An 18,691-nucleotide genomic window follows, 5' to 3' on the forward strand; every position below is an offset into this window, starting at 1 on the left:
TTTGGTCCATTTTCTCTCAAACTTTCAGAAAACCCCTTTTGTGTGTGTGTGTGTGTGTGTGTGTGTGTGTGTGTGTGTGTGTGTATATATATATATATATATATATATATATATATATATATATATATATATATATATATATATATATATATATATAAACTACCACATTTGGCGGGAAACCCGCCAACCTGGCAACTCTCTCCTGGTCTGACTTGACCCAGCCGAGAGATGAAAAGGGACACCACCACCACCACCACCAACATAGGAAAAAAACGCTGCCACATGCCATAGAATTTATGCAAATCGTCGTTATCATCGTAAACATAGACACTCATTGTACTATGTAACTTCCTTTACTATACACGCAATACATAAAATATCACTTTCAAACAGCACATGAATGATAAATAAGAGAGAGACGCATGTATGAAGGTTGATTTGGCAGAATGGCTAGTTGTAAACGACCATACCTACCCCACCCTGAACGGACTTCATAGAGTGGAAAGACTATAGTATAGGAACTAGAAAAAAAAAAAAAGTATATGTAGGCGCAAAGTACGTCATTTGAGGGGTTAGTGCGAGGTGAATGTCCACTCTTTTTTTTTTTAAGTTTCTATTGTATTGCTACTGACAACATTTGCTAGGAGAGAGTTCCAGACATTTACAATTCTACTGAAAAAATAATGTTCAGCCTCATCTGATCTGAAACGCATACCTGTAATCTTGTAGCCATTATTTCTTGTTGTGTTGGAGCTGTCAATGGTGAGATAGTTGTTTACGTTTACGTTATCAAATCCCTGAAACATTTAAATTAATTCAATTAAATCTCCTCGCATTCGCCGCTTCGCTAAACTGAATAAGTTGAGTTCACTCAAGCGCTCCTCGTAAGGCTTGTTTCTCAGTCGTGGAATCAACTTGGTGACTTCTTTGGACTCTCTCCAGGTTGTCTATATCTTCCCTATAATGGGGTGACCAAATCAGCGCAACCAGTCTTTTTCTCCAAACAATTTCCCTAGATTGATGGCCCCTCCATGACTGATATGGTATTGTTACGAAATGGCCTTTCCACACTGGCGCCTTCACCAGGTCCCACAGCACAGCTAGCAATAGGACACAGGGATCACCATGCAACACTTACCAGGTGGGTTCGGCAGCTGTGATTGATGCACAGAAGGCAGTAATCTCACCAGGTAGACTGAAACACGGTAGCTACCTCACCCCACTGCACCTGTGCATGGCATCTGTCACTCACTGTACACTGCACTTAGCGACGTCCAAGGCACCTGTCACTCACTGTACACTGCACTTATAGAGGCGTCCAAGGCACCTGTCACTCACTGTACGCTGCACTTTGGGGTGTCCAAGGCGCCTAGCCTCTTCAGAGCTCGTCACAAAGGAGATTGCAGGATAAAGAAAATCGTGGTGCCCTCGCTTCTGGCCTACATCTTTTGCTGTCGTGGTCCAACTCATGTCTTTGTCTGGCCAGTGCCCAAACTCACTCACCCTGCTCCATGCCAAATCTTCCTGCTCCTTGGTGGCGTCCATTTTTTTAACTCCGCGCCCTTCGTTACAATATGCCTATGCAATTTCCATTGCAAATTAATATTTTTTCAAGTTATGACTTATTTCAACTACAGTAAGCCCCGCACTTAGCGAATCTCAGCTTGGCAATAATCACTTTTGGCAGTAGGGTGGCCACGGACCACCGAGTGCACGCTTGGCGATTTGAATTCAAATTTGGTGGTCCCCTGGCGGCCGCACGCGAACCACGCGACTCCCCGGTTACGTCAGACCTTTCTCTAAACCTATCAGAACGCGGTGTGAGAGTCTCCTTCAGCCATTTTGTTTGTGCAACCTTCCTGTAACTTGAAACTTATGTCCATTGATTGATGATTTCAGCGCTTTTTAATACAGCTACCACTACCATTGTAAAAAAAAAAAAAGGTACAAAATTTTTTGTAATCTTTCCTTTTTTCATCGTTTGTAGTTGTTTTCACACACGCTTATTCTCTCTTACTCCCTCGCATTACAAATACGGCAACACATCTTCCACTTCTGCCAGGTCTCGTGGGCTGCAATCAGGATTTCATGGGCGTTGGACTTAACAGTAAGAATCAGGTGCACACACAGGGTGAGAAAGACAGGCAGAGGCACCTTCTTTTTTGGTTTATTGGCCACAAAGAAAACAGAGATACAGCGAGCGAGCGAACGTCCTTCCTCAAGTGTAGCCAGACTCCAACTGCCCTCACTTCCTGCAGCGACAAAAACTTTCCTTGTCCTGCCACGCGTCACACATTCCCCAACTCTCCTGCAACATAGGCGTTTTCAGTAGCACTTGCGGAAGGCGAAAGCTCCAAAAGCGTTCGCCCACATAGGCAAACGCCTTTGAAGGGTGTTCGCTTCTGTTCGGTCTTCAGAGTCACGTGATAGCGAACACTGACGCTGATTGAGTGCGAGACGAGTTGCCAACTTTGTAAGTTATAAATCAATAAAAAAAAAAAACTATTATGAGGCGCTTAAAGATATGATAAGTATTATTGTGTAAAGGAAATAAATGTAGTAACTGTTTACTGATATTAAAATTCATAGGAATTCTCCTTGCGGTTTGAATTAAATGAAAACAGAGTCTTGCTCTCTCAAGACATCTGGGACTACGCACTCTGGCTGGAGTTGGGTGCAAACTTACTCATTTCAAAGCTTGTGACTCTGACTTTGACTTCCAGGTATGTGAGAATTTCGTAGGTTACGCATTATCTAAACAAAGTAATTGTGAAATATAAATATGATAGGATATTTGCACTGTTGCTTGATAATGACATATGGTTATAGCAATATTGCGGAAGATTTGGGTATATTTTTTGATGGCGGTGCTCTGAAAACTTTGGGTGAACGACACACAACATCATGGCCTCTATGACCAATGCAATAACTTTTAGTTTTGCACAGCAAAAATGTCTCAGCCAATGTAACTACTGAATGACAAGCAGTCACTAGTGGTGTAACGTCTTATCTGGCATATTGTGTATTAAGTATTAATGGATACTGGGTATATTACCTGTAATACCTTAAAAAGTAGGAAAATGTGACAGTGGAAGCGATACCCGGGATCTTAAGGGCTCTATTCACCTCTATTATTTTGTCTCAATACCGCTATAGGTGCTCACGTATTATAAAACAATTTGGTTAATCTTTATAAAAGGTCCGTGTCACGTACAAACACGAAACTCACATATGTAGAAGGCTTGCTGACCTTGCCGTAAACATAAAAATAGTTGAGACGCATGCGTTTAGTTTGGCAATAATAGCACTTGAGAGTTCGGCGAAGTAGGAATTTTTCTAAGTCCAGCAAGCTCTGCACCTGTCAAGAGTAAACACAGAAATTATTTTCAGTTGTTTATAACAGAGATTTGTGGGTATAAACAGGGATTTGTGGGTAGCGGCATACAAGGATTTCATGGTATCTATAGAGCTAATCCCTCCAATCACGCGCTACCACTTGAGAGGCATAACGTTATCATTTTTTAGGTTCCTTGTTAGCCTGTTATGGTACGTTCGGTTAACGCCCTAGCGAGGGGTTCACCGGGGGCTGCGCCCCACCTCTCGTATAGATAAGCTTAGGTTAGGTTATGATAGGTTAATGCCCTAGTGTGCGGGGGGCGGTCCAGGGGAGGCATAGCCCCCACGATTAGGTTACATTAGGTTAGGTTGGGTTAAGTTTGGTTAATGCCCTAGCGGAGGGGGGTCCAGGGGGGCTAGGTTACATTAGGTTAGGTTAATGCACTAGAAGGGAAGGGGTATCCAGTTAGGTTACATTAGTAGGTTAGGTTATGTTAGGTTACATTAGGTTATGCTTGGCTAGGTTAGGTTGGAAAAGCTTTAAATATTATGGAAAACTTCCGTAGAGTTTTTGGATGCCCATATTGCGCTTATTTTCCCCACCAAAACCCCCGATTCCCCACAGGCCCCAAACTTGTTTGGGAGGAGTGGAGAGTATGGAGGGGAAGGGAGGAACAGACTTGTTATAAAGAAATACCAACACTTTTTTACACTTAAAGGATTTAAATGTGACGTCTGTGACAAGATGTTTTTGAACAAGGTAGACGCAGACCTGTGCTACAAAATCATTCAGACATGTGCATCCAGTCTCTGCCGCGTGTACCAGACCCATCAGAAAATATACCCTACAGAAATTGAATGTGTAATTAATGTTTTATTTGAGCCTTGCCTTAACATAACATAACATAACATAAATAATAGGATAACAAAGGGCCACCAGGGCCCATCTAGGTTATCCTGTATCCGTCGCACAGCGACCTCGTCATCAGTATTTAAAGATACACTTACAAGTACACAATTATCCCATTCCCATAATAATGTTTTTACATTATGGTGGAATGAGGCTGTCTCAGCTTGGCGTGATCCTGCGACTAAAGAGTAAATACAATAGTTTTTATGGCGAGCGACGATGGAGATTCTTCTAGCAGTGTTACTGTCGTTTTAAGTGGAGGCGTTCGCATATATGGGCGAACGCTTCTGGACTGTTCGCTTTCTGCAAAGTGTTACAGAAAAGGCCTATTCATTCCTCTACTACGCAGCTTACACAACACCTTTCACACTACAAAGGGTAGCATCGGTTAAAGCACTCTAACAAACACTCATTAATTCACGCCTTTTTCATGCTGTACAGGAGAGATGGCCGAAACAGCGGTGAAATGTAATTGGCGGAGATCCACCCCGCCGCCCCAGGCTAGGTAGATACAGCCTCACAACACGTGTTTGTGTTTGTGTGTGTGTGTGTGTGTTTCAATAGTAAGATGAATTTGTGTGTGTGTGTGTGATTCACTACGGTCGTCTGCTGGTCACCCAGCCAGCCTTTCCCATTACGGAGCGAGCTCAGAGATCTTCGGGTAGGACTGAGATTACAATACACTCCATACACCGGGAAAGCAAGGCCACGACCTCTCGAGTAACAACCCGTACCTATATATATATATATATATATATATATATATATATATATATATATATATATATATATATATATATATATATATATATATATATATATATATATATATATATATATATATATATATATATATATATATATATATATATATATATATATATATATAGGTACGGGTTGTTACTCGAGAGGTTGTGGCCTTGCTTTCCCGGTGTATGGAGTGTATTGTAATCTCAGTCCTCTGAAGATCTGAGCTGCCCGTAATGGGAAAGGCTGGCTGGGTGACCATCAGACGACCGTAGTGAATCACACACACACACACACAAATTCATCTTATTATTGAAACACACACACACACACACACAAACACACACACACACACACACACACCGCGTAGTGTAGTGGTTAGCACGCTCGACTCACAATCGAGAGGGCCGGGTTCGAATCCCGGCGCGGCGAGGCAAATGGGCAAGCCTCTTAATATGTGGCCCCTGTTCACCTAGCAGTAAATAGGTACGGGATGTAACTCGAGGGGTTGTGGCCTCGCTTTCCCGGTGTGTGGAGTGTGTTGATGTGGTCTCAGTCCTACCCGAAGATTGGTCTATGAGCTCTGAGCTCGCTCCGTAATGGGGAAGACTGGCTGGGTGACCAGCAGGCGACCGAGGTGTATTACACACACACACACACACACATGTCCCGAAATATAGACCTAAAGAAGAAGGAATGAAAGATTGGTTTAATGCAAAGTGTGCTAGGGCAAAGGAGAAAAGAGATGGAGCATGGGAAAGGTGGTGGAGAAATAGAAATCCAGTAAATAAGGGAAACTTCAAGGCAGCGAGAAATGAATATTAAGGTGAGGAAGGAAGAGGAAAAGAACTTTGAAAAGGACATTGTCGAAAAATGTAAGGAGCAACCGAAATTGTTCTACAGATTCATAAATTGAAAAATTAGGCAAAAAGAAACAATAGAAAGGTTAAAAGGAGAGAACGGGATGGTGGAAGACCCAAAAAGTATGGCAGAACTATCAAATAGTAAATTCCAGGAGGTCTTTACTAAGGAATCCAAATTTGAAAGGCCACAGGGTAATAGAGAGAGACAGTCTATATGAAAGAGGTTAAAGTAACCAAGCTTGAAATAAAAGAGTTAATGAAGGAACTGGATGAAGAGAAGGCAATGGGACCGGATGAAGTCTCAGGCAGAATACTGAAAGAATGTAGGGAAGAACTAGCAAGTCCTATATACAACATCATAAAATGCTCAATAGAAAATGGAACAGTACCAGTAGAATGGAAAAGAGCTGAGGTGGTTCCCATATATAAGAGCGGAAGGAAGGAAGAACCTTTAAATTACAGACCGGTATCACTAACTAGTGTAATATGCAAGATGTGTGAAAGAATAATAAAGAAACAATGGATCGAGTTCCTTGAAGACAACAAATTAATATCAAATAGCCAATTTGGTTTTAGAAAAAGATGGTCGTGTGTAACTAATTTATTGAGTTTCTATTCTAGAATAGTTGATAGAGTACAAGAGAGAGAGGGATGGGTTGACTGTATTTATTTGGATTTAAAAAAGGCGTTTGACAAAGTGCCACATGCAAGATTACTATGGAAGTTAGAGGAGAAGGGTGGCTTAAAAGGAAGCACATTGAGATGGATAGAAAATTATTTGAGGGGGAGAGAAATAAGGACAGTAGTTAAAGATATGAAGTCCAAGTGGAGAGCAGTAGAAAGCGGAGTGCCACAGGGTCAGTATTGGCACCAATACTTTTCCTCATTTATATTAACGACATGCCAGAAGGAGTGAACAGCTACATAAATCTGTTTGCAGATGATACGAAACTGTGCAGAGTTATAAAGCAAAAGAGGATTGTGAAATACTGCAAGAAGACCTAAATAAGATCTGGGAATGGAGTAAAAAGTGGGAAATGGAATTCAATGTGAACAAAAGCCATGTCATGGAAATGGGAAAGAGTGAAAGACGACCTGTGGGAATCTATAAGATGGGAGATGGAGTAGAACTGGAGAAAGTAAAAAGGAAAAGGACTTAGGAGTGACGATGGAAGAAAACAATCAACCAGTAAGCCATATTGATAGAATTTTTAGAGAAACATATAATTTGCTAAGGAATATTGGAGTAGCATTTCACTACATGGACAAAGAAATGATGAAGAAATTGATAAGTACTATAATAAGACCCAGATTGGAATATGCAGTAGTGTGGACCCATTATAAAAAGAAACACATAAGGAAGTTGGAGAGACTACAAAAAATGGCTACAAGAATGGTTCCAGAATTTGAAGGGATGACATATGAGGAGAGACTAAAGACTATGGATCTACCAACCCTGGAACAAAGAAGGGAGAGAGGGGATCTGATGCAAGTTTTTAAATTGATCAACGGAATGGACCAAGTGGATAATGAGAAACTGATCCTGAAAGAAAAATATGACATTCAAAGCACAAGATCGCATAGTAAAAAGCTGAGAAAGGGAAGATGCCCGAGAGATGTTAAAAAATGTAATTTCCCGCAAAGATGTATTGAGACGTGGAACAGTTTGAATGAAGAAGTAGTGTCTGCAACGAGTGTGCATAGTACTTTTAAAGTAAGATTGGATAAGTGTAAATATGGAGACGGGGCCACACAAACATAAAGCCCATGTTCTCTTAAACTACAACTAGGTAAATACAACTCGTTGAATACACACACACCGCGTAGTGTAGTGGTTAGCACGCTCGACTCACAATCGAGAGGGCTGGGTTCGAATTCCAGGACGGCGAGGCAAATGGGCAAGCCTCTTAATGTGTGGCCCCTGTTCACCTAGCAGTAAATAGGTACGGGATGTAACTCGAGGGATTGTGGCCTCGCTTTCCCGGTGTGTGGAGTGTGTTGTGGTCTCAGTCCTACCCGAAGATCGGTCTATGAGCTCGTAGCTCGCTCCGTAATGGGGAAGACTGGCTAGGTGACCAGCAGAAAACCGAGGTGAATTACACACTCACACACACACACACACACACACAACACACACACACACACACACACACACACACACACACACACACACACACACACACACACACACACACACACACACACACAACCAATGTGTCAGGAAATGCGTGAGAATAGTGAAGACACTTTCCCTACAGAAAATAATATAACTAATGGAGCCAGGAAATATATGCAAATTATCTTATTATTGAGACACACACACACTCACATTTCGTCACATTATCTTTATTTCTTTGTCTCAACTTTCTTTCGAGTTATACTTTGATTTTCCATATAAACAATCATCACTGCTCCATCAATCGTGTTTCTCTCTCTCTCTCTCTCTCTCTCTCTCTCTCTCTCTCTCTCTCTCTCTCTCTCTCTCTCTCTCTCTCTCTCTCTCTCTTAGCTTCGATTGTGTTGTCTAGAGAATTTTCTCCCAGAATGTTAATACTATTCTGTCTAGGAAAAATTCCCTAAATCGTACCATTATTTTGACGCTCGACCTGGCTCTAGTGCGCTCGACTCGGCACGCTCGAGTTTGTTCACTCTCCACTCGTCTATAAACCAATGTGTCGGGAAATGCGTGAGAATAGTGAAGACACTTTCCCTACAGAAAATAATATAATGGATAAAAGAGCCAGGAAATATATGCAAATTCATCTTATTATTGAGAAAAGGAAGTTGCAAAAACAACATCAGTGCACCGTTGTGAAAAGAAAACGAGAGAGAGAGAGAGGGAGTGGTCTTTGTTTACTTCCTACCGCTCGTGACTTGAGTGTAGCGGACATATGAACGCAACAGTGGGCTTGTGGGGTGCTGGTTGTTAGTGAATCTGATTGTCTGCCATGAAATACACCACACTCACCAGCAAGCCAGGGAAGAAGAAGCTGCAGGATGAGGTAGAGGTAAAATACATGATGTAATAAGAAAGTAACACACTTCATATGTAACGGGAAATGATAAATCCACCGAATGAGCCAATAGGTAGTTTCATGTTTGTTATTTGCCTTTTATCTATTGTTATTTTTCTATGTGCTAGTTTAAATTAATGAGTGAGAAAATAAAGTAAGAACTGACTCTAAAATTGGGCAGAGAGTTAGGAAATAAAATGAACACGGTCTGTCAATTTAAGTTATACCTGTTATCTGTATGTTTTCTTTATTAGAGACGGTGCAATGAGGAGGAACACTTAACAATGGTGGTGAAGTAATGAGGTACACTTAACAATACTGGTGCAGTAAAGAGGTACACTTAACAATTAGGGTGCAATAATGAAATATACTTAGCAATAAAGATACAGTAAGGAGGTACACTGAACAATTAGAGTGCAGTAAGATACACTTAACAATATAAGGTGCAGTAGGATACACTTAACGAAAGGCTGGAGTAAAGAGGTACATACACTTAAATATAATAAAAAAACATTAAATATTTTACACTTGAGTTCATATACCGGATGTTTGTGGGATGTGTTATCAGACAGGATGTTTTTTTTTTTTTTCATTTATTTAAGATGCAGCTGTGATAGTAGTAGTAGTAGTAGTAGTAGCAGCAGCAGCACTAATAGTAGTATCAGTAGTGGTAGTAGCAACAGTAATAATAGTAGCAGCAACAGTAGTAGTAGTAATAGTATGTAGCAGTAGTAGTAGTATAGTATCAACAGAAGTAATAGTGGTAGCAGTAGTAGTAGTAGTACTGTGACTAAGATGAAGAAATTAACTCAATCTTTGACACTAGTTAATATTCAAGCTTCCATTGATATACATACTATTTGCATTCTCTCTCTCTCTCTCTCTCTCTCTCTCTCTCTCTCTCTCTCTCTCTCTCTCTCTCTCTCTCTCAGACCATTTGTACCAACCCATTCACATGGGTATATCTTTTTCTTTATTTTAATCATTATGTATTCATTCATTTAAATTTTTACAGTATTAAGGCAAGTTTATATAATGAATGATCTTTTTAATCCCAGGTTTTTGTATTTCTTATTTAAATTCATGTGTGCTGTTTGTTTCTTTAGAGAGAGAGAGAGAGAGAGTAATGCTGGCCCTTCTTGATCCCCAGACAGTTGTGGAGGGAAATGGCAAACTGGATTTTGGAGAGTATGAACTTGAGCTGTGGGACTTACGGTGAGTGTTGTTGTGGTGGTGGTGGTGGTGGTGGAATTGTGGTGTTATTATTGTTATTACCTGTTATTTTTATTATGACTTTTGTCTTTTTTTATTAACTACAAAACTGAATACTCTTGATATAATTTTTTATTGTTGTTTTTTTTCTATTATTTCTGTCATTTGTTATTACCTATTTTTGTTGTTATTAGTAGTATGACTTTTACCTTTATCAGTAACAAGAAAAATGAGCTATAATGATATCATTTAACATTATTATTCTCATTATTTTATTTTTTTATCCTATTGTCTGAAAGCAAAATAATTGACAACTTGATTAATTCACTGCATCCATAATTAAGTGTTGTTATCTGATTGATTGATTGACTGATACATTTATTGTTGCATTAATAATGAAATACAACAAAGGAGGAGGATGGACCTTGCCACCCACCCCTTGAGCAAAGACTTAAAGTATCAAAAATATATAAATAGACAGTACACATAACAAGACTACAAATACTTAAATAAATAAATACAGATATTGCACACCTTATTGCATAAACATCCTACAGTCTGGGAGCAAACTGAGGATACTCCCTGAGAGTGGCTGGGTTATCTGTGTTGTTATTATTTTTGGTCAGTATTACATGTGATGTGTTGTGATGAATAGATAGGGTGTTTGGTTAGGTTTAGGTCAAGTTTGTTAGATTAAGTTTTTTTGGATAGTTTTTTTTATTTAATGATGTCTTATTGTCTTTTTTTTCCAATTCTTTTTACATATACTCATGCTTTTTTTCATTTTCTTGTTTTCAATGATGTATTTCTTATTTATCTATATATTTTGATTTTTTTATATTTCCCATTAATATATCTTAAATCATGATTTCCCCTATCATCTATTTTTCTTCACCTAGCTATATACTCTCAGTCATGATTTTTTCCGTATCCACCTTCTTTTCACTATTTAGCATCAATCATAAATTTTTTCTAATTATCTGTGCCACTTACTTATTTACCTGAATCATTAATCTCTCCTTTTTATCTGTTTTCTCATTTCTACCCTCAATTATAAATTTACCAAACATAATTACTCTTAGTTTTATTCTTTTCCCTATTAATGTACAGTAACTCTAACCACACTTTTATACCACCTATTTCCTCCTACACACAACACCCATCACTACTTTCCCCAAATCAGAATCTTACAACCCCATCTCTTCAGGTACAATGGCGTGATGGGGAGAGGGGAGCGTGGTGGTGGTGGTGCTGGTGGCCGGGGCAGAGGCAGGGCAGGGCTGTGGGAATGGGTACGGCCATCCTGTGTCCCCATCACCATCATTGTCACCCTCTCCCTATTGATTGTGGTGATGGCGCTGCTTGATGATTCCTTCTCTCGCCACACTGATGACACAGCAATAGGGAACCAATGCAGGTGTGTGTGTGTGTGTATGGTTTAGATTTTACTCTTTTGCTTCTTTCTTTTATGTTATGTTATGCAAAATTAGTAGTGTAACTTGATTTATTACAGAGATTTTTTGATTCATGCAAGGGATATGTTCCATGTGATGTAAAAATTGCATAAAGTGAACATGAATACTGAACTAAACTCTATACTATTCAAGGTTTCACAGTAAACCAAGACCATTTTCCCATAGGAATGAATATAAAATAGATTAATCTGTTCCTAGAAGGGCTGTGTTTGAGAAAGCAACTTGGTACATCACCCTGCAGCTCGTATCCTATGCGAACGCTTTTGTGCACCTCTCAGCAGGAATAAACAAAGGACCGTCATTGCTATAGTAACGGTGTCTAACTGACAGCAAGACGACATATGCTGACCTTCCTGAAGATGTTTATCATGCATCACTAGCTGTCCCCAGAGGTGAGGCACCTTTGTGCTGCAATCAGCTCTGATGACAAGTATGGCAGCCCAAACAAACATCTCACAGAATCTCATCACTCTTCAGACTTGCCATACCAGCGAAGCATCTTGACATTGCGTTATTCTAGATAATCCATGTAATACAGTGTTCCCTCGCTATTTTGCGGTTCGACTTTCATGGCCTCACTGTTTTGCAGGTTTTATACATACTCATAGATATGTTCGCGGATTTTTCTCTATATCAAGGGGTCTGTGTCGTCACTAACAAATACTGTACGTACAGTAATTCGGTAATTTGGTGTGTAATAATGATGACAATGTACGTTACTATGTATGTAAAGTACTGTATATGTATTGTTCGTATACATATACGAACATGTACATACCCACAGGCACTCATACAAGGGGTGTGATTCGTTCCCAGCACGAGATTGACCACTGAGATCACGAGTGGATTTATCCCGTGAGCTGATTGGCTGCACATCATTGCAGCCTCACCCAACATCTTCCCTTGTTGTATCTCGCCAGTCTCTCAGTCTCATCCATGCTGTTGACTGTCTTGCATACTGTATCTTAGTGTTGTGTTCGCGATAACTTTTTTTTGTTTAAGTAGTAACTCGCCTAAGCGCTGTGCCCCTGCAAAAGCTTCCTCTAGTAAGCCCAAGAGGAAGAGGAAGATGATGACCATCAGTGAAAAAGTGAAACTTTGGATATGATCAAAGAGGGCAGAAGAGGGTGAGTGTTACGTATCGCATGAAAGGGGGAGGGAGAGAAAGAGAGAGATTAAATGTATAATCACTGTATAAGGTTTTATGATTAAATAGATTTAAGTAAAATACAGGCAAACCCCGCTTAACCCGTAAAGTCCGACAGGCCTTAAATAGGGCTGCATTGCACACTTCCGACAGTCCTTAAATGGGGCAGCTACTTTGAGCGCTAATAAAAACCGCGCTAGCATTGGTAGCGCTGCTATATTTGGTCATGACGTAGGCCTATGGTAGTACTGTCGGCTCCCAGGAAGCACACCGCTCTAGCCAGCTAGTCTCCCGCAAATTTCTGTGAGGTGCGTGAGCGTCATGTCGCGGTGATAATTATTTACGTATTTACTTATTTAAGGAACTATTATTTACAACTATGGCTACTGGTGCTAAGAGGAAGCTAAAGTTTAGTGATAAAAGTGATAGACAAGGCGGGACAAGACGCAAAGTGCACAGGTTGGAGGTAGATCCCGACCCGCTATTGTGACAACATCGTCACCCACGCTTGATAAAACATACGTAACTATAATCAGCCAATATGAGTGAAAACACGAAAAACATGTGAAAACACATAAAAACATGAGCAGTGCCTTACATTATGTAAGAATACACATAAAAGCACCTCCCCCGAGTTGCCGCTACCACAATCTTCTCCAATTATCGGTTATTATTCTGAGACAACCATAGTGAGTAGAGCAATAAAAACTTGTAGGATGATGCATTGTCATGTCTACTAACAGCAGATTTTTTTCCAGAGTAATTTATAAGAGTTGATTTTTTTATGATAATTGCGGTAATGGGAGGGTGCGAATTTTGCGGCCATCGGTCTTAGCGGGTTAACGAAGGTTCACACAACGAAATTTCACTACAACGAAGGTTTCATTTTACTACCATCTGCTCATTTAACGAACACCAAACTCGCTTTAACAAAGTTTTATCCACGTAATTTTTTCCAAGTTTGAAAGCCCCACCGTATCACAAAAGCCAACAGGCTTTTCAATACACCAGCACCTCTCTTGGAGAACACGCGCACCACTCACTCCTCCCTCTTCAAAACGATAACAGCGTCAGCAGCAGCTCGTCTCCCCTCTCTCAACTTACCACCAAAACGCCCTGCAATGTCCCCTAGTGTCGCTAAGAAGACCAGGAAGTCTCTTACTCTCGAAGTGAAGCTGGATGTTATTCAAAGACACGAGAGGCGAGAAAAATAATAGCATTGCTCGCCACCATCTTGACTCCATCTACTGACTCTACTATTTTCAAGTCAGCAGACTCTATTAAGAAGGCTGGTGAGACCGTACCTTCCTTGCAAGCTAAAAGAAACACCTGAACTCATGACTCTACAAGGATAAAATGAAAAGCTTTGTGGAAATGTGGTACATAAGTTTTGTATGTCATACAATGATGCGCCCTTTGTTTACATTCTACAGGTTGCTAGTTAGTGTATTTCCCATTTCACTCTCCCTCCCTTCATAAATTTAAGATCATCAACATTATAAAGTTATATACATACATACATTAGTGTACATTATAATGACTTAGATTAAACTGCCTAAAAGTTTAACTTCATAATTTTTACTTTCATTAAACCTTTCACTGTACTATGATGCACTCTTGCTGTTTACTCTCAATGGAAGTTCAAGTCAGGGGTTAAACTTGTTATAATTGGTTCGCTTAACAAAATTTCACTTAACGAAGGTTTTTTTAGGAATGTAACCCTTTCGTTAAGTGGGGATTGCCTGTACAGTGAAATGTGAAATATTCCTACAGAAATATAAGGATGGAGTGAAGAAATACATAACTATCTATAGAGTAAAAAAATTATACAGGCAACCACCGTTTAACGAAGGGGTTACGTTCTTAAAAAACACTTCGTTAAGCGAAACTTCATTAAGCGAACCGACTATAACAAGCTTAACCCCTGATTTGAACTTCCATTGAGAGTAAGCAAAGCGAGAGTGCATCATAGTACAGTAAAATGTTTAATGAAAGTAAAAATTATGAAGTTAAACATTTAGGTAGTTTAATTTAAGTCATTATAATGTACATTAAAGTATTTATTGAAGTAACTTTATAATGTTGATGATCTTAACTTTATGAAGGGAGGAAGAGTGAAACGGGAAAGACATTGACCGGCAACCTGTGGAATGTAAACAAAGTGCGCATCATTGTACTGCATACAAAACTTATGTACCACATTTCCACAAGGCTCTCCATTTTATCCATTGTAGAGTCACGAGTTCAGGTGGTTCTTTTAGCTTGCAAGGAAGATACGGTCTCACCAGCCTTCTTAATAGAGTCTGCTGACTTGAAAATAGAGACAGTATAATATGGAGTCAAGATGGTGGCTAGCACTGCTATAGTTTTCTGGCCTCTCTCATGTCTGTGAATAATATCTAGCTTCACTTGGAGAGTAAGAGACTTCCTGGTCTTCTTACGAACACTAGGCCAATTGCAGGGCGTTTTGGTTGTAAGTTGAGCTAGGGAAGACAAGCTGCTGCTGACACTGTTATGTTTTGACTGGGGAGTGAGTGTTGCACGTGTTGTCCATGAGAGGCTTGATCTTTATTCTATAGGTGTCACAGGATTTTTCCTGAGGCAGGCCTTAGTACCAGCAGCTCCTGGTGTATTCAAAAGCCTGTCAGCTTGCGTGATATGGTGAGGCTTTCAAATCTGGAAAAAAATTATCTGGATAAAACTTCGTTAAAGCGAGTTTGGTGTTCTTTAAATGAGCAGATGGTAGTAAAATGAAACCTTCGTTGTAGCGAAATTTCGTTGTGTGAACCTTCGTTAAACGGGGCTTGCCTGTACTTGCTTGGTACAATGGCAGATGTATAAAAGCTAAAAGAGAAAAAGATAAAGCTTGGAAGAAACTCAAAAAAGCAAGTTTATGTAAATGACATGCGGAATGGGGTAACCAGTTATATTAACTTTTTTGCTGATGATGCAGAATTGCTAGGAGTTACCAAACCTGAGAAGACTGTTTGCAGCTGGAGGAAGATATAAACAAAATTTATCAGTGGAATAAGAAATACAGGTTAGAGTTGAATTGCCAAGAAATGTCACATAATGGAAATAGGAAAGAGTAAGAGACTGGTATGGAACTACAGTAAGTCCTTGTTATACAGTAGTTCTTTATCTGGTAAATTGTAAGTTACGGTATTTGGAAATTACTACCTTCAATTCGATACTCAGTAAGAAAATTTCACAGATATGGTATCTGCTCATGTCATCCGAGAGGGTCCAGTACAGGGGAGCAGGGGTGATGACGTCATCCACGCCACACCTTCCTGCCACTCACAGTACTGACTTTAACTTGACCACCCTTGGAGCTAGTTATAGTTATCTCTTTCCCTCCCCCCCCTTTTTTTTTTTACTGCATTACATATTACTTACATACATTAATAATTACATAAATGAATGGAATATTAAAGGGTCTACTGTAAGCACAAATATATTCATGATAATCATGGCAAACATTTAAAGCCTAATACCAGCGGGGAACCATGCAGCAACTGATAAAGGGCACAGATGGGCCTGGCAAGCCCACTATCAGAGAATGGTGGAAGTCGTATAACATCAAGCACGCCCAAGATAACATCAAAAGTGAAGACATCTACCATGAACTTGGTGTGGAATAAAGTATGGCCAGAAAGTGTGCATGACTTCCCAGGCTTCGCTGAAGACAACATCGGTGCAATAAAAAATTACATAGTAAATCTGTGCCATAGGGCTGGCTTTGATGAAGTTGATGATGATGATGATGTTCAAGATCTTTTTGGAAAGCCATGCTGAATCTCTCTCTCAAATGATGAACTTATAAAGCTAGACAAGGCATCACAGGAGGCAGAAAAAGAGGGGGACAAGGAAGAAGAACCTGTGCGTGGCCTGGACATCAAAACTCTTAGAGAATGTCTCGGTAGTATCGAAAAAGCTCTGGAAACCCTGAAGGAATGTGACCCAGATCCTGCCAGGAGTAGCAAAGTGGCTCATGATGTGGAGAAAAGTGTCTGGATCTATCAAGAAGTCTATGATAAAAAAACAAGGAAAACCAAACAGTCCTCCATCTACTCATTCTTCAAGCCAGTCAGACATGCCATCCCTGTCACACCTGCCGAACCTGCTAGAGCTGGCTCTTCCACATCCGCTGCCGACAGTTCTACAGCTGGCCCTTCCTCAATACTCTCTTTCTTCAAACCATTGAAATGTGCTGACCCTTCTACAGCTGGCCCTTCCACATCTGCTTCCGACAGTGCAGATGACAGCGTCTTATCCTCGTCTGCCCACTCAGCAGAAGATGAGTAAGAGCTGAAATCCCTACTGTCCCTTAGCCTCGGGAGGGACATCATCTGATAGAATACATGGCGATTGAAAGGTAAATAAAAACTTTTTTTTTTATTTCTTTTGTGCAGTACTTTACATTTTTTTTTTAATGATTATTTTTGTGTATTTTCATTTGTGTAGGGGTGACTTTAGACGTGTTGGAACGCATTCCTTATTTTTACATGTTATAATGGGTTCGGTGTACGGTAAATTCGATTTGCGGTAAGGTTTTCAGGAACGCATGTATACTGTATATTGAGGACTTACTGTATGTAATGGGAAAGGAACAAATAATGAAGACTAAAGAGGAAAAAGATCTGGGAGTAGTTATACAAGAAAATCTGAACCCTGAAAAACATATGAGTAAGATTTTTGGATCAGCATATAAAATGTCGACTAATATTAGAGTGGTATTTCAGTACTTGGGCAAAGATATGAAAATAATTATTACGAGCATGATACATCCAAAGTTGGAATATGCAGCAGTGGTTTGGTCTCCAAGCTTGAAAAAGGATGTAGGAAGATTAGAACAGATCCAGAAGGTAGCTTCAAAGATGGTGCCGGAACTAAAGACTGTAACGTGTGAAGAAAGGCTGAAGGAAATGGAACTGCCAACCTTACAAGATAGAAGAGAACAAGGAGACCTAATAACAATGTATTGTATAGTAAATGGGATTGAAAAGATAAACAAGGAAGACCTAGTGCTGGTGACCGAAGAAGCTGGAAGGACAAGAGGACATGTAAAGAAGATCAGGATGAGGCAGTGTGTGAAGGATATAAGAAAATACAGTTTTCCACATAGAACAGTGGAGAAGTGGAATGCATTTAATAATGTGAATAACTTTAAAGAAAAATTGGATAAATGGAGGTATGAATACAGGACACTATGATCTCGCTCAAATCCCATACAATACAACTAGGTGAACACACACACACACACACACACACACACACACACACACTACCTTTGTTTGGGTTTACAGTGGCCTGGGTGAAAAGTGTGGACTCATTTTTTTTTTTTCATGAATACAGTGTTAAATAATAATGAGTGAGAAAGATATTCCATCTAAATGCAGGTATGTGACAAGGGAAAGAATGAAAGCTGATGATGACAATGTTGGTGAGGGAGAAAGAAAATTTGAAGGCTTTGATACAGCGCAAACTTCACTATTTCATAGAGTCTTGACTATCGAACGTAAATTAGATAAATTGATAAAGGAGAGTATGGGAATGAAAAAGAATGAAGAACAGGATAAAGAGCTCCAGAAATTGAAAGAAAGGATAAAAATAGTGGAAGAAAACGAAACTAGGCTAAGAACTGAAAATGAAGAATTAAAAGTGGAAGTAGCAAACTACAAGAAATTGATGGAAGAAGGACTCGGTAAAGCCGAGAAAGAAAAAGAGAAGCTGAAAGATCTAGTTAACAAAGAAGAAGAAAGAGTACAAGACGTGATTAAAAAAGAAGTACAAGCATGGAGAATCCAAGATAAGAAAGACAAGGAATCATTTCAAGAAGTATTTCAAGAACAGTTAAAAGAAAGAGATGAAAATATGACAAGCAAAATGATAGGAGTCCTCAAGAAAAAAAAGAAAATTTAGTAAGAGAAATTGCGGAAAAAAAGAAGAGTGTAATTATTATTGGACTGAAAGAAAAAAATTTT

The 18,691-nt window shown here is 39.7% G+C and overlaps 1 protein-coding gene across 3 annotated transcripts in view; it reads left to right on the forward strand.

The window, feature by feature from the left end:
- The first annotated feature begins 8,697 nt into the window (after positions 1-8,697).
- The window catches only part of LOC123520510 (5'-3' exonuclease PLD3-like), a 42,234-nt gene continuing 32,240 nt past the window's right edge, over positions 8,698-18,691 (forward strand). The window contains exons 1-4 of one of the 3 annotated variants that reach the window (XM_045282845.1): positions 8,734-8,858; positions 9,125-9,173; positions 10,021-10,085; positions 11,290-11,499. In XM_045282845.1, the coding sequence (XP_045138780.1) occupies positions 11,303-11,499 (197 nt within the window). In that variant the 5' untranslated portion in view covers positions 8,734-8,858; positions 9,125-9,173; positions 10,021-10,085; positions 11,290-11,302. Of the gene's footprint in view, positions 8,865-9,124; positions 9,174-10,020; positions 10,086-11,289; positions 11,500-18,691 lie in introns of all 3 variants that reach the window. The other 2 variants (XM_045282838.1, XM_045282828.1) reach the window with 2 other exon arrangements.

This window comes from Portunus trituberculatus, chromosome 7 (genome assembly GCF_017591435.1).
Source record: "Portunus trituberculatus isolate SZX2019 chromosome 7, ASM1759143v1, whole genome shotgun sequence".
NCBI classification, from domain to species: Eukaryota; Metazoa; Arthropoda; class Malacostraca; order Decapoda; family Portunidae; genus Portunus; species Portunus trituberculatus.